At 33.8% G+C, this 18,177-nt stretch overlaps 1 protein-coding gene across 1 annotated transcript in view; it reads left to right on the top strand.

Moving 5' to 3' along the window:
- LOC144835073 (uncharacterized) overlaps positions 1-8,004 on the top strand; it is a 66,799-nt gene extending 58,795 nt beyond the window's left edge. Inside the window, exons 10-18 of the mRNA XM_078690097.1 lie at positions 637-879; positions 1,072-1,266; positions 1,431-1,592; positions 1,734-2,021; positions 2,228-2,308; positions 2,400-2,610; positions 3,064-3,117; positions 3,503-3,547; positions 7,217-8,004. Coding sequence (XP_078546223.1) covers positions 637-879; positions 1,072-1,266; positions 1,431-1,592; positions 1,734-2,021; positions 2,228-2,308; positions 2,400-2,610; positions 3,064-3,117; positions 3,503-3,547; positions 7,217-7,749 — 1,812 coding nt within the window. The 3' untranslated portion in view covers positions 7,750-8,004. The remainder of the gene's footprint in view (positions 1-636; positions 880-1,071; positions 1,267-1,430; positions 1,593-1,733; positions 2,022-2,227; positions 2,309-2,399; positions 2,611-3,063; positions 3,118-3,502; positions 3,548-7,216) is intronic.
- The last annotated feature ends 10,173 nt before the right edge of the window (positions 8,005-18,177 follow it).

The raw sequence follows: 18,177 nt of genomic DNA, 5'->3' as shown, positions 1-18,177 counted from the left end.
TGTTTATACCATCAAATAATATAACATGAAAATGGAACATTTAAGCTACACATTACATGCATTACAAAAGAATTCATTAAAGAAAGCACATTAAAGTAGAAACATTGTTTGAGATTTTGTCATTTTGAATTACAGTATGAATCAAATAAAACAGCCTGTAACAGTCATGAAAGATTGTGTACATTAAGTTTTGACATATTGTCTTGTAAACCACTGATCATGATGATCACTGAGATCACGCAGATTGATCTTGCTGATCATGTGAGTATTCTCAGTGGATATATCATTGTCAACACTTGGCTTGAAAATATGCCTGGAGGCGCAAACAAAATCCAAGATCGCGACAAAAATCCAAAATGACTGCCCGTTTGATATAAATTTAAGTTTAATAAAACTATTAAATGCTCTTTCAGAAAAATTCAAAATCGCTTCAAATTGAGCTAAATTGTATTTATAATGCCTATTAAATGTCCTTTTTTAACTTGTTTGTTTTTTATTTACCACACACATTGAATACAAAGTAAAAATATTAAATGAAATATACTATATAGATAATACAGTATATCAGCGTGATCAGTAATCATTGTGATGAGTTATCAGCGATAGTAGCAATATGAATGCATTTATTAATTGAAGGTTATGAAGATGTACAAGAAAATGTTTGATAAAATGGAAGGAATGCCATATGCTCACCATGTAGATCGTGAAATGTACATGGTTGATAACACCATGAAATCACCTGAAGGTATTACAAAACTTAAGCGAAACGTTGGTAGATACATGAAGGAAATGGTGAGAGAAGTTCCAGTAAAGTGGGTTAATTTACAGGAAAGTTTGCAAAGAATTGGTGAAACAAAATTGTGTATTACGTTTGAGGAGGTAAAGTTTTGATTGTGGATTCCCATGTAATTATATAATATTATTATTATTGGTACTTTGTTTTTATTCCTACAGACACTAGTAATATTTATAGTCCTGGCCTATCATTGAATTTTCCATTAGATTTTCTCCAGGCTCTACAAGTAATGTACTAAGTTAAGTTATTTATTTAAAAATTAAATTCTTTATTAGGTTTCCAAGATTGGCACTGAATGGGAAATTGCCAAAGAGGGGCTCGCCACTGCCATAGAGTATCTGAATGACATTGGGATCATTTTGCATTCGAGTTCTAACAAAAAACTGAAAAACACTGTGATAACAGATCTTCAAATGATGATTCAAATGGTGACAAAAGTGATCACAGTAGTTAAACCGTCTATTAAAGTGGTAGGTAGATAATGTATTTTATTATGATATTAGATTGTCAAAAATGTGGATGTATAGGTGATGTTAATAATCTGTTCTTAGTAACTTGATGTGAAACAGTATAATTGTATTGATCATGTGGTTATACTGTGTAAAGTAAGAATAAACTGTTTTTTTTAATATAGAAGCAAATGAGGATGCTGTGGAAAAGGCTTGATGAGGAAGGAATACTGGTGGAAAGACTGCTACGCTATTTATGGAAACATGAATTAGAGGAAGATCCACAGCGCTTTGAAATCTTTACTGAAGTGATGAAGACATTTGGTTTGCTCTTTGAGAAATCAGAGGTAAGTTAAACATCTTATTTTAGATTGGCCATCACTTAACTTAAATGTTACTTTCCAATGTAAACAGTTTGCTTTACATCTGCAGGTAAAATTAGCTTTAATGTTATACTTATATTTACAACACTTTGCTTACATCTGCAGGTAACCGAAGGCGATCGGGTATTCTTGGTTCCATCTCGGATGCAAACCAAGAAAGAGGGTCTTAAAGTTAAAATGGACAAGAAAAATATGGTATCGATCTATCTTACACCTACGGACTTTCTTCCCAATGCTGTATACAATACATTGGTTGTTGCATTTCTTGACTTGATGGAGGTCAAAGGTAGACCTGGTGAACCAGTTGTGTTTCAAAATCGCAGTGAATTTGACTTTAAGGATCATGGGGTTAATTTAGGCACAGTGAAAATTGAAAACCGGCATGCATTAAAGGTACAGAAATTATTATGTATTTAGTTTCAAATAAATATATTTGAACAGAAAATCCATAGCATTTTGAACTAATTTTGCCACTTTTACTGAATTAAAATGTTTGAATGAATGTTGAACATGAACCTACAAAAGGTAGGCCTAATTGTAATAATCCAATGATACCTTTTTGCATTTATTAACTTTTTTTAATAAACTTTTCTTATCAGCTTGAAATATTTCATCTAATTAAAGTTGATGGCAGTACTACAGGCCCAATAAATGAACCACATCGAAGCTTCTGCATAGAGGTAAGGATAATATGTGTTAACATTTTCAACAAAACAGTACTAGAATGTAATAAAAGAATATTTTTAACTTAAGTTTTTCATTATGTTATAGATGTTAGAATATCTGCAGCATCAACTAGAAAATGGGCTTGTCACAAGTGAAGGAGTTGGCTACAATCTATGTGTGTTGTGTAATGTTTGTAATCCAGCAGAGAAGCCTCATTTACATCGTCTCAAACGATGCTTGGAACAAGATTTCAATGGTGTTAAATGTGGCGATAAGCTCATGGATACCACTCGTTTAAAGAACCTATTTTCAGAAGGTAATTGAAATTTGGAATTATCATCAACATTTTCTTCAATAGCAATATTATTAGTTTGTTTTAATGACATAGGAACATGTGTGTGTGAGATATCTGCAAAGGCCCTTTGAATAATAGATAACAGCAAGAGAAAAAAAAGAAAGATTTCTGCAGGGAAAACAAATAGATTTACATAATGCCTCAAGTTATTTGGGATAAATGTTTAGCTTAGCCTAAATCTGTTTTTTAAAAAATAAAACAGATTTAGGCTAAGCTAAACATTTATCCCAAATAGGCGTCATGTAAATCTATTGTTTTCCCTGCAGAAATCTTTCTTCACACAATAAGGATTTATCTATCTGCAGTATTTATTCTGGGAGGCCTGCATAACTTTAAAATAAATATTTAATTTACTAATTTAATTTTTTTTTCTCAATAATACAATGTACTGATAGATATCTTTTGTTTGCATAGATACACCAGATGCTACTACTACTCCTCTGGCTATAAGCTCATCATTACCATCAGGTCAGTTGATTGATAAAATTTGTTAATTCTAAATTACATAAAAATTACATACAATTTAGAAATGGCAATAGCTAATTCAGAAAACATCAGCTAATGTAGAAACATCAACAGTTAAAAATATGTTATATGGTACTTGATATGTAAAGTTTGGAAAATGTTAGTATTTTAAATATATCAAAGAATATGTCAAAGATGGTGGTTTCAGACAAATCTCATGATTTCAAAATACATGAATAAGATCTAATTTGAATTGTATAAAACAGTGTATCCTAGTGTTGTTAACAGAATAGTTTATTTGAAAAAAAACTAACTTTAAAATGTGTATTGAATAAATTGTGATACTGCCTTTGTTATTATGAATATGTATATCTTTTATTTTGTATAGATACACCGACTACTACTCCTCCGGCTACAAGCTCATTACGGACAGGTTAGTTGATTATCATTAGATCATTAGAGATCCTAATGTAGAAAATATTAGCTAAATGTAGAAATAACAAATTGCTCATATGTAATTAGTACCAGCTAAGGTGAGAAAATGCTTCACAACTATGATGAAACGTTGGGAACTATATCAAGAAACCTGAAGGATAGATAAATTATGTGAAGTTAAATGTAATATAAAGTTGGTAATACATAAGGATAAAAACTAAGGAGATTCTGTATTAATCACTTTCAACTATGTCTGTGTTTTGGGGATATTAATTATTCCCTATGCAGCAATATAGATTTCTAGAAAGTTATGGTGTTTTAAGAATTTATATTCATACATACAGACATATTCAAACAATGATTATCAACAACTATGATAATTATGCTAATTATCCTAAATTTATATCATAATTTTGGAAACTTGTCTTTAATACAGCTTATGAGTTTCTTTTTTTGATTAAAATGAATATCATGACAAAAAGTTTAACTGTCACAAACACATTTTTTTTGCCGAACCATATCTCTATGTTTCTTTATCTATCCACTAGACTAGACTCATTGTACAATAGATAGCATCTGATGTATCATATAGATATGGAAGGCAACAAACAACTGACATAGACCATTTTAAATGTCTATGTTTTTGTAGCCTCTTTATCTACCCACTAGACTAGACTCATTAATGTACAATAGATAGCATATGATGTATCATATAGATATGGAAGGCAACAAACAACTGACATAGACCATTTTAAATGTCTATGTTTTTGTAGCCTCTTTATCTACCCACTAGACTAGACTCATTAATGTACAATATATAGCATATGATGCATCATATAGATATGGAAGGCAACAAACAACTGACATACACCATTTTAAATCTCTATGTTTTTGTAGCCTCTTTATCTACCCACTAGGGTAGACTCATTAATGTACAATATATAGCATATGATGCATCATATAGATATGGAAGGCAACAAACAACTGACATAGACCATTTTAAATCTCTATGTTTTTGTAGCCTCTTTATCTACCCACTAGACTAGACTCATTAATGTACAATATATAGCATATGATGCATCATATAGATATGGAAGGCAACAAACAACTGACATACACCATTTTAAATCTCTATGTTTTTGTAGCCTCTTTATCTACCCACTAGACTAGACTCATTAATGTACAATAGATAGCATATGATGTATCATATAGATATGGAAGGCAACAAACAACTGACATAGACCATTTTAAATCTCTATGTTTTTGTAGCCTCTTTATCTACCCACTAGACTAGACTCATTAATGTACAATAGATAGCATATGATGTATCATATAGATATGGAAGGCAACAAACAACTGACATAGACCATGTTAAATGTCTATGTTTTTGTAGCCTCTTTATCTACCCACTAGACTAGACTCATTAATGTACAATAGATAGCATATGATGTATCATATAGATATGGAAGGCAACAAACAACTGACATAGACCATTTTAAATGTCTATGTTTTTGTAGCCTCTTTATCTACCCACTAGACTAGACTCATTAATGTACAATATATAGCATATGATGCATCATATAGATATGGAAGGCAACAAACAACTGACATACACCATTTTAAATCTCTATGTTTTTGTAGCCTCTTTATCTACCCACTAGGGTAGACTCATTAATGTACAATATATAGCATATGATGCATCATATAGATATGGAAGGCAACAAACAACTGACATAGACCATTTTAAATCTCTATGTTTTTGTAGCCTCTTTATCTACTCGCACTAGACTAGACTCATTAATGTACAATATATAGATGGATCATGTAGATATGGAAGACATCTCACTAGACTATTATTGTTAGTTGGCTATTCTTAGAGACCATTATGTATCATATGGAAAGTTGTCAAATGAAAAATATATATGAATAGGATACGTAATAATAAAACAGTGCATCTTAGTGTTATTAACAGAACAGTGTATTGAATCAACTGTGATACTGTATTCTTGATATGTATATGTTTATTTTGTATAGAAACACAGACTGCTGCTCCTCTGACTACAAGCTCATTAGTAACAGGTTAGTTGAGTAACATTAGATCATCAGATTATGTACCATATGGACAGTTTGTCTGAAATTAAAGTTGAATTGAAATTAGATAGAGCAGTGTTACAACTGCTAATGTAGAAAATACAAGCTAATGTAGAAATGGTAAGCTAAATGTAGAAATTTAAAATTGCCTCACAGATATAATTTAGTAACAGCCAAGGTAGGAAAATGCCTATAATAAAACTACTGTAGCAAAAACCCTTAAGGATAAGGATAGTGTAGATGTTATGTAGTTATATGAAATTATAATTAAAGGACAACTTGATGTATATAGGTCACAGGTGCATCGCAAAATCTACTTAATGAGTCCAGAGAAGCAAAAGAAACAATAAAAAAATCAACATTTATATTTTTTACAATTTATTTACAAAGTGTGTTGACTAGAAATTTTCGCACTTTGCCAGAAAACTCATTACATAAATTTTGCGATGCACCTGTGACATCACAGCAATTTACGGCGAGCGCATGCGGCGATATCCTTAATTTCGCGATGGTTCTGAAATCGTATGTACATCCCTAATACGTTGTTAAAATATGGTCCTCGGTCAAGTTGTCGTTTAAAGCTCAGGTATATAGGCATACATTTTAAATATAATATCTGATTAATTGTACATAAATCAAATATTTGTAACAGAAATCAAGAAGAAAAAACATGAATTTCCCTTAATATGGTCAAATACAAAATTTGGCAAATTTCTACCATAAAAAACCAGTAAGACTTTTTTTCAGTAGTTAGGTAGTTTAACCTAATGTAATAACATATCTGGTGACTCCCTAGAAGGTGAAAAAAGATGTGGATATACGGTGGATAATTTTTGCTATAGCATGAAAATAAAAATCTGAAGTTGAATAAAAATACCAGAAATGTAAATTTCCAGTTATATTACCTATATTTAGTCATCTGATAACATTTTTTACAACACCGTTTATTTTTCATAGCTTTTTAAAATGCGTCTCATTTACAAAATTTGTGTACAAAAGAATAGAGATTTTACTGTGTAATTTGAACTATCTATTACTGATAAGAAAGTGCTTATTTTCAACAAGCTTGTGTAACACAAATAAAATCCCAAAAATTATGAAAGATAGGGGAAACTATAGATCGATAATTATTGGAATGTATGATCAATAGAATTTTTTTGCCCGCACCTGGCCTTTAAGATAATAACGTGAGAATTTAATTATCCACATTGATATTTTTTTTAATGGTTATCTAGTTAGTAAATCACTGATTTATTAGTAAAATTTTGTCTATGGTGTAATGATTGTCTACCATGTGTCTTCTATGCATCATTTATGATGTGGATTTTAAACTTGAATTTCTTTTGGCAAATTACAATAGTATGGTCACAAAGATTATAAGTTGAATGGGAAGAATGTTTTAATGATTTAGAAGATTCCTGTTTTGTTGACCTTCAAACTTTTTATTTTTTAAAAATATATTCATTATTCAAAATGTTGGTACTGAAATTTTTTCAAATCTGCTATCTCGGCCTTTTATTGTGTCCACACAAAAAAACGACTCAGTGACATATATTACACTGTTGATTTTTTTTAGGTGAACTATCTGACGATAACTATCGGGAACTGCTCAGCAAAGTGTCATCGTGGTTCAAGGAATCAGAGAAAGTCAATCTATTGAAAGTTATACTTTGCAAGTGTGAACATATTTCTGTTGTAGAAATAGAAAGAAGGAATGATCCATTTGAGCTGTTTAAGTTACTTGAAGGTCCTGGAATTATTAGCCAATCGAATATCGATGTTCTCATTGAAATCATAGCAATAGGAGGAATGGAGGGTGTGTACGAAAGAATCAAGCACTTGATACCAACCTTTGCTGGATTTGAGAAATTAATCATCTCTGAACGCTGGAATGATGTACGAAAGGTCATCAGATTTGGTCTTAAGATAAGTAACGCCGATAAAGTAAAAATTGGACAGTTGCGTGGCCTGAAGGTTAAGGAATCGGATGATGTTTGGATTCTAATATTTGAGTTAGTAATGAAAGATACATTCACTAAAAAGAGCACAGAATTCGTTCGACTACTTAAGGACAATGACATGGATAGCCTTGCTACATTATTGGAATAGATAGAATACAAGATAACAATACATAACATGTGACAACATAACACTGAATTAACATTCTACTACTTAAGGACAATGACATGAATAGCCTTGCTACATTATTGGAATAGATAGAATACAAGATAACAATACATAACATGTGACAACATAACACTGAATTAACATTCTACTACTTAAGGACAATGACATGGATAGCCCTGCTATATTATTGAAATAGATAAAATTTAAATGTGACAACATAACTATTAGAATCAGAATTAGCACTCTATATCATAACTAATTTAAAGACAACCTGATTTAAAATTGAATAACAGTTGTTTGGATTTTTGTTAAATAAACTAATTACAACCAATCAAAATCTGAATTTGATTAAGTTTTATTAAATACAGTCAGCTCATCCAAAACCATACCTTTATGTCCCATTTTTTATCATTATTCAGAATACCAGACATATTAGCGCAGCCCAAGGCTGTCCTGTTTTGGAGAGTTGACTGTATTATTAAATTATTTATCGGTTATTGTAATAATTTTTTAATTTAATCTTGGAAAAATTCATACAGTAGTGATTCAGATTTAAATGCTCTTGATGGACGATACAGCTTCTCTGTCCTTAAGCCCGGCGCACACTAGAGCTTTCAGCTGAGCCAACTGGCACGAGTAACACTTGCCTCACAGTGCGCGCCGGGGATTTCGTGAGGAATCGGCCACGCGTGCCGCTGAGGAAAATATCTATTGTGTTTAATATTTTTGCGTCGTGTGCGCCGAACGTGAGCTTCCTGCTCACTAAAAAATTCCACTGCGCATGACATGTTCTGATTTATTATGATATTTCAGCGCGTGCCGTATAGCGTAGTAAGTAATTATCCAATCAGAAAATCGCGTTTAGTGTGCATCCGATAGAACGCGATCATAGTTTGCGGCAAATTTTTTAGTGAGCCAAGTGTTACTCGTGCCAGTTGGCTCGGCCGAAAGCTCTAGTGTGCGCCGGGCTTAAAGGAGTTTACAGACAGCTGAAGTTTGAAGATGAAATGTAGCTTACATTAATATTTCACCATTGGTGCAATTGATATAACAATGAACTGTAATAATACAAACAATAATGAAACTATTGGGGAATACTTTACATACCTGTCCTAATACAGCTTGTGAGCTCATTTGTTGGCAATGAATTTTGACATGTCATATATTAATATACAGCCCTAGTTCTCTTAATATTCCAGAATGAAAATAGTAAGCAGCATCCATGAATGTATGTTACATTTTTCTCATCAAAGTTTCTGTCCAATTATAAAATGAATATCATGACTAAAAGTATAACTGTCACAAGTCTTAACCTTTTTTTGCAAACCATATCTCTATGTTTTTGTAGCCTCCTTATCTATCCACTTGACTAGACTCATTAATGTACAATAGATAGCATCTGATGGATCATGTAGATATGGAAGGCAACAAACAACTGACATAGACCATTTTAAATCTATATGTTTTTAAGCCTCCTTATCTACCCACTTGACTCATTAATGTACAATAGATAGCATGTGATAGCAATAATTGTTTCAATGTAGTTTATTTCAGGTGCTTTTTAGTTGTTGCTTTGTCTTTTTTTCCAATTTATATTTGTGTATGTTTTTTTTTACAATCAATCATTGTGAGTTTATTTTAATTACTTCCATATTATTGTAAGTGTTAAGCTTTTTACATTATATTATATACGTTTATGAAATAAAATGTGAATAAGATGATTTATTTTTGTATATAGAAAATGGTGAAAATGAACACATTTAATATTGTGTGTTTGTATGATGTGGGATTTTTAGGTGGAAGTGTGTTAACAGATAACAATAGTGATAACAGCAATAATAATGCACAGTTACAATACTGATAACAATGTAGTCACTCATATAAACAAATAAAATATATAAGTATAATTATAAATAAATGAAAGACGCTAGTAAATTACCAACTGAACATTTTATTGCACTACAGGCTGTTTCATGAGTATGAACTCAATCTTCAGGTGCTTGGCTCTGAATGATAGTCACAAGTGAATACAAAAAGCTTTAATGAAGTCATAAGGCAAACTGTTTATGTGAACAATAGTATGTTAATTAGCAAGTACAACACATCTCTATTTCAGTCTATTGTTAACCAAATTCTTATCTAAATTACTGATACTTTAATAGAAACTTTCTCCTATGTCTACATGCACTGACTAATTCATTCCTATGGTTAAGTGAGCTGGTTTCAGGCTTGCATATGATATAATACTTCTCTTGTAAGCATAGATTACACCGTTTGTTAACATTGGAATATGGTTTACACTTCTTTATTATTCGCCATTTAATGTTATACTTTATGTTATCATCTTTTAGCTTCCAGATGTACTGGCTAAGCGTTGTGCTGTTTTTGTATTTAACATTACGGAATGAACTATTGTGTGCGTTATATCTGCATTTAAATGTGTTTTCGGTTAGTCCGACATATGTTTCAACTTTATCATCATTTGTTGTTACTGTAGCCTGATAAACAACACCACTGGTTAGGCATTTCCCATCTAATGGGCATTCATTTCGACAGTTGCATTGCTTGATATTATCACAGGGCATATCATTACGTAATACATTTTTGTTGTGGGCCGATATTACAGACCCTATATTAGGCATGCAACTATAGCTGATTTTGATGGTGTTTCTATTAAATATTTTTCTTAGCTCATGGTTATGTGGAAAACATTCATCAACAGTCTTTAAGAACTCGTGCCCTATTTTGGTTTTCACGTTGGCACTGTAAGGCGGGTTGAACCAGATGATGTTTCTTTTCCTTGTCTTCTTCACGTTATTTTGCGCGCTGATATTGGTCGGGTTGTACTTCAGATTGTGGTCGTATCCACTTTCATACAAGGCTTCTTGGTACGGTTTCTTTGATTCATTGAAAACAGTTTCATTCGAAGAAATGTTTGATAATCTTTTGTTTATGCCTTCAGGGATGTTCTTAATTATTGATGCTGGATGATTACTTTTGCAATGAACGTAGCGTGGTTTGTTGTTTTCCTTTAAGTAAGGCTTATAGCTTCCATCGTTGAGATTGAGCGTTACATCTAAGTATAATTATATAATTTACTTATATAATATATGTATTATATGTTCACCTAAAGAGTGTGAGTGCTGGCTGTGTACAGGTACAATCTAATATAATAGTTTTTGTAAATGTTTTTTTTTCTGTAGGTAGGTTATGCAAACATTATGAATTATTCATCATGTGTAGTGCATCAGCTATGTTTGTTAATAATGGATTGCTATGTTTCAAAGAAATCATCAGAAAATCACTATATTAATTTATTTTGTGCATTATGAGAAATGCAGTTTATGGCTCAGCAATTGATGCAAACTAGGGGATTTAATGTATTACCAGTCTGTGGTACAAGGGTTGTTGTTTTTGTAATTATGGAATGTCCATTAGGGGCAACAACAAAAATTACATTCAAGAATTCGAAATAACAAATTAACAATTTGAAATAAATAACGAATTATTAATTTATTTCAATTATAAATTCAACCTGCTCCTTCTGTCATCCTCATTTATTCTCGGAAATACAAAAGAATGCATAGCCGAAGAACGGTAGTCGATTATTTATTATTTTGGTTTAAATGATACACAATAATATCTTATCACGCGACTAATAACACGCCTTCTGTATTCTTTTAACAGGGACATATTTTTGTGTGGCAAGTAAACTTTTTGTGTGGCAAGTAAACTTGGTATATTGGTCATGTGACAAAAGCTTATCTTCCATACGATTAAATAACACGCCTTCTGTATTCTTTTAACATGGACATATTCGTTGACATGGACCAAAATATTAGTTGACTGGCCCAGTAGTTAAGCTTACTCCATGGGTTAAGGCAGGGGCGCCGTTACTCGACACAGCTTCCAGACATTCCTCGACCATTTTTCTGGTCAATCTTTAGCCTATTTCAGAAATAAAAGGTAATTGTTGCAATACCGGAGTTTGTATTAAAAATTATTTAAACAAATTATAAATCCCAGCAGGATTCGAACCATGTAGGTAAAGCTAATACCTAAAGAAAACAAAAATTACCTTTCAACATGCTCCCTCTTTGACAATATTTTGCCAAATACTTCATTTGTTTGTTACTTGGCAAAATGACATTTTGCCAAGTATCTATATATTAATGCTACTAATTTTGTCGCGTAATTTTACGTATCTCCTCCGAAACCGCTGAATGGTACGTGCTTACATTTGGCACACTGATGTTTCTTGATGGGCCGCGCACACGATAGGCTTTGTCACTTTCCTAAATTTTAAGGATAAACACTAAAAAAAGGCAAAAAAATAACAGTAATTTGATGTCTCAACGACCATGTTTCGTCACTGTATAAACTACGCAACCTATGTTGGATCTACAAATACCAGTGTTTAGTCTCGACAGCCGGCCAATCGTATTGACTGATGACGTCGTTAAAGTTTTAATTAGTTACACCAGAGCTGAGCCGAAAATGGTTCTTACTAAAATCTCAATAATCTCGAATCAACTGATGGTCGCCGACGTTGACATTTCGAACAGAATACTTCCGACTCTTTTTGTTGATATTTTGCCAGAACAGACAATAAACCATTGGACAAACCAACCTCGATTATACAAAACGGTAAACACCTTTTTCTGTTCAACAGTCAGTATGTTTACAGATGTAAACAATTCACGCGTAAATCCTTTTCTTTACGACGTACTAGACGGAGTACCACCACGCATCATTTGGCGGTATTGCTCCAACCAAATTGAACAGGTTCGTACAATTTTATTTTATTAGAACCGATTGTGACACATGGAAACAAAACTGTTGAAAGAACTCTTCATTTTACTACTGTACCGTTGCGGAATGTGCATCGATGAACAGCCGGACTTGTTAATTGGATCCGTGTACGTTGACGGTGTATGGCAGTTTTCTATCATATCACGACGCATGCATAAATAAATAAATGTAATAAATAAATAAATAAATGCATCAGAGAAAACGAAAAACAGGCGTGCATTGAATCATTGAAGACGGTACTCATATTGTGACGTGTTGTGATGAATGCGATCGATGGGCCGGTATGATTTATTTTTGCAAAGGTTAGATCAACGTTTTGGTATAATAAGTGGTTCGGTTACATCGTGGTGGTACTAGGCCTAAAGTACATGCCTTACAGATCGTAGTACCAAAGTACTTAATAACAATTTTTCTACCACAAGGTTTAATTGTTGGACCGTTGGGTTTTATCTTATATACATCTTCTATCGGTGATATCATTCGTAATCATAACGTCCTTTTTCATGAATATGCCGATGATATACAGTTGTATATAGAATTCGACCTTCCTGTCCCGCCTTGCTTGGTGCCCGCGCCCGTGCCCGCGAAGTTGATCTCAATCGATTACAGCAATTGCAGAAACAAGACTGGTCTTTGCGTGTGGACGGGATCAGCCTTCGGATGGTTTATATTGAAATATCTCCATTGGCTTCATATAAAAAAAAGAATTGTGTACAAAATTATTGTTTTTGTTTATAAATATATTTACTCTGTTTCCTTTATACCTTTTTTTTAAACCGTGATCCGCTTTCATTTAATTACAGGTGTCGATTTATCTCCTCTAATGATCCCACCCGACTTTTCGTTCCACGATCTAATCGGAAAGCTGGTAACAATACTTTTTCTGTCACCTATCCGCGGATCTGGAACGCGCTTCCTGTCGATTTAAGAGGAGCGAATTCGGCAACTCAATTTAAACATCAAAAACTTTTCTTTAATTAATAATAGGCCTACTAGTATTTTTAGGCGCTCTGTTCATTGTAGGGCGCCATATACGAACTTATAGAATAGAATATAAAAAAATTGTGTACAAAATTATTGTTTTTGTTTATAAATATATTTACTCTGTTTCCTTTATACCTTTTTTTAAAACCGTGATCCACTTTCATTTAATTACAGGTGTCGATTTATCTCCTCTAATGATCCCACCCGACTTTTCGTTCCACGATCTAATCGGAAAGCTGGTAACAATACTTTTTCTGTCACCTATCCGCGGATCTGGAACGCGCTTCCTGTCGATTTAAGAGGAGCGAATTCGGAAACTCAATTTAAACATCAAAAACTTTTCTTTAATTAATAATGGGCCTACTAGTATTATTAGGCGCTCTGTTCATTGTAGGGCGCCATATACGAACTTATAGAATAGAATATAAAAAATTGTGTACAAAATTATTGTTTTTGTTTATAAATATATTTACTCTGTTTCCTTTATACCTTTTTTTTAAACCGTGATCCGTTTTCATTTAATTACAGGTGTCGATTTATCTCCTCTAATGATCCCACCCGACTTTTCGTATCACGATCTAATCGGAAAGCTGGTGACAATACTTTTTCTGTCACCTCTCCGCGGATCTGGAACGCGTTATTGTTAGGCGCTCTGTTCATTGTCCATTATATACGAACTTATAGAATAGAATATAAAATATTCTTTAGAAACGTGTAAATCTGATATCAATGATCAGTGGCCTGTTACAACCGCTAATGTCGAAAACGCCAGCTAATGTCGAAACAACCGTTAATGTAGAACAATCCACCGCTAATGTAGTAAAACCTCCAGCTAATGTAGAAACACCAACAGCTTATGTAGTAAATATACATCAACACCAGCTAATGTAGAAACGGTCAACAGCTTATGTAGTAACGAAAATTGCCTCCCAGCTTATGTAGTTACAATCGCCAGCTAATGTAGAAAATGTTATGTATTTTACAAAAATGTCTAAATCATGTGCAAATTCATCGATCTTTACTTAGCTATCAGTCTTTCCACCTCTCGTAAGCAAAACGACCACACATCGTAAGCAACCATCTCAGTGACGACTTCTTTTAAAGGACCACCACCTCTATTAAAGGACCGCTTCTCATAATCGACCATGGTCGTTCAATAGAGGCGGTCACTTTCGAGAGGTCATTGTAATGGGGGAGATGGTCGATTATGAGAAGCGGTCGTTTAATAGAGAGAAAGAGGTCGTGGTCCCTTAAAAGAGGTGGTCATTTACGAGAGGTTTGGTCGTTAATAGAGGTGATCGCACGAGAGGTGGTCGATTATGAGAAGCGGTCCCTTAAACAGAGATGGTTGCTTACGATGTTTGGTCGTTTTAGAAAGTTTGTTGCATAAACGTATTTATTGATTTTAATATAATCAACGTATTGTTCCGATGATGGCGTTGGAATATTATGAGAAACTCTTGATAATATCATTGCAAAGGGTAGATATTATTTATTATTATATTAGTTATATTAATAGCTAATGTTTCATCGTTTGCTGTATAGATTTGCATAAAAGTACCAAATAAAACCAGTAGTAAACACAATTCCGTAGACCAGTTTATTCGTATATTTCTTATTAATATTATTAAGTCTCACCACTATTGATAATTAAAAACATAAATTAATGGAATTCTAGACTTGTAGTTAATGTCTTTATGTTTCGATGTTTTTGTCTAAAAACTACAAGTAGGCAGTATGGATATGTGCCAAAATATTTATCTTTTTACTAATATTAATTTCTGGAACCTAGACTATCAATGCGCCTGACTGGTGGCCGTGCCAATGGTAGCCGGATTCATTATTTTTGTTCCCATTAGGTTAAGGCAGAAATAACTATAGAGGCATGTGGTTATGAAGGGACTTGAATTGGCCAACTGTACCATTGACACGTAATCCAAGAACGAGAAAATGTGCAGCAGCATTTCGGTTGACAGTTCAAACAAATGGCAACGCTCGTCGTCATTTCGTTCTTTTTTCGCCACCGTTTCCTTCGTCCTCCTGCCATTCTTTGCTTGTTATTCGGCCGACTCTGACATTCGATAGAACGTGAAAATCCATTTATATGCCGGGATGGGGAACATAACCGACTTGAGGAGTAGCCAGCGTTTTCCGTTTTTTTTTAAATTTGTACTTCAGCATTGTCTAAACATAGCTTGCGTGCTTTCCTCACATTATATAATAAACAAAATATAATAATAGTAATATGACAGAAGATGATTGTCGATAGTTTTTAACAGAAAAGAGTCTTTTTCAATGTACTAAGCAATGCGGGATGGTAAAGAGTTGGAACAGATTTTAAGAGTTTCGTCCCGACAATTTTAATCTTTTAATCTTAAAAGATCGTGTAATGAGTATCCAAGTACCAGTTTCGATTCATGAAGCCTAACGGATTTTCATGTTTGCCGAGAGTGATGGTAGACTGATATTGACGTTCAGAGACGTCACCACGTTGTAACTTTACAGACGACTTTACAGAGCACTTTACAAACAGGTGAAACGTATAATGAATAGATACACCAAGAAATTTGAAGTTAAGTCAACGCGTTTGCTAAACACCTGTCATCGTGCCAGGGAGTGATTTACGGCAACGAAATCTGTAAGCCGATGTTGTTTGGACAGTATGTAGCCGAACGTTCATCTATAAAATTGACCATAAAACGGCAAAAGATAATCGCTCGCGTAAACGACAAGCAAATATTTGCTTGCAAAATGCTACCAAACCGAGACGTTGAAGGCTGCCTGCTTTGGTGGAGAATTTGTGGACAGAAGATGCAACTGGAAAACTTGTCTACGCAATAGTAGTGTACTATAAAAATGTTTTCATTTGGAGACACAAAGAAAATACAACAAACAAGCGCGTGAGACATTATATGCCGTATACGAGCTTTATTCTTTATTTCAAACCAACAGTGTAAAACACCAATAACAGGTTGAAAATAAAATAACTAAACTATAAAATATGAGCCAATATAAATATATACAAAATGGAAAAAAGATTATTTAAATAATTTCATTAATAATACATTTAAACTGAGAAAAATTACAGTTAAAAATATCTAAAGAATTATTTTTTAAAAGACATGAATTGTACAAAGACGAGAGTCTACAGAAAATAAAATTGTTACAAACATTGACACGAGCTATGTGTTCCTTTGTACGGATACTGCCTATGAACTGAAAATAGTGACGCTTCCCGACACCAATTTCTGTTCGGTTGAGGTTCACTGTTGTCATCTTCGAACTTATCGAATAGATTATACATTATGCCTATGTGACGGTGTTCTGAAAACCAGCTTCCGATGTACCAGAAATTGATCGTATTTTTGGAATAACATCAGACCGTGTATGTATTGAGTTTTTTTGAAAAATAGCTCGAGACTCGTGTTGAGGATACTTATGTATATAACCTCCATTATGTGTATTTACAAAAATAAAATAAAAACAAGTACATTATGTACGTTGTCTTTTTATCGAACCACTGACGTCATCTACACACCGTGGTATCTGCCTTTAGACGCATCATCCAGAACCCATATACTGACGTCATCTACACACCGTGATATCTGACTTTAGACGCATCATCAAGAACTCATATACTGACGTCATCTACACAACGTGGTATCTGCGTTTAGACGCATCATCCAGAACCCATATACTGACGTCATCTACACACCGTGGTATCTGACTTTAGACGCATCATCCAGAACCCATATACTGACGTCATCTACACACCGTGGTATCTGACTTTAGACGCATCATCCAGAACCCATATACTGACGTCATCTACACAACGTGGTATCTGCGTTTAGACGCATCATCCAGAACCCATATACTGACGTCATCTACACACCGTGGTATCTGACTTTAGACGCATCATCCAGAACCCATATACTAACGTCATCTACACACCGTGGTATCTGACTTTAGACGCATCATCCAGAACCCATATACTGACGTCATCTACACAACGTGGTATCTGCGTTTAGACGCATCATCCAGAACCCATATACTGACGTCATCTACACACCGTGGTATCTGACTTTAGACGCATCATCCAGAATCCATATACTGACGTCATCTACACACCGTGGTATCTGACTTTAGACGCATCATCCAGAGTTTTTCAGATGTGGAGATAGATGCCATGTGTTGCGTCTGGACAGATGGAAGGGCTATTGTGCTAGCATGGTGATATCTTGAATAAGAAAGAATGACATTTATATAAAACATCTTTCTAAAATGAAGGTTTGGGGGTATGAGTTACAGGTTAATGCTAGTGTTGGACAATAATTACAAGATGAAGGTGTTAGCAAAATGAACAGGTACAATTACTTTGGCTGCATCTGGGGCGGATCCAGAGGGGGGGTCCACGGGGTCCGGACCCCCCCTAAATTTTAAGGGTGCCCTCTTTTTAGAGGTTCAATATTTTATTTGTGTGACATATTTGTGTGTATATTAGTATGCACAGAGTAGGCTACACTAACCCCAAAAATAAAAACAGAAATTTATCACAATGAGCGCGATGTTAAGTTACGGCGGCCGATCAAAGAGCATCGTGAGAGGTGGTGACGC

Source organism: Antedon bifida, chromosome 2, assembly GCF_963402885.1.
Source record: "Antedon bifida chromosome 2, ecAntBifi1.1, whole genome shotgun sequence".
In the NCBI taxonomy this organism is placed as follows: Eukaryota; Metazoa; Echinodermata; class Crinoidea; order Comatulida; family Antedonidae; genus Antedon; species Antedon bifida.
This window is presented reverse-complemented; position numbering and strand designations above follow the sequence as displayed.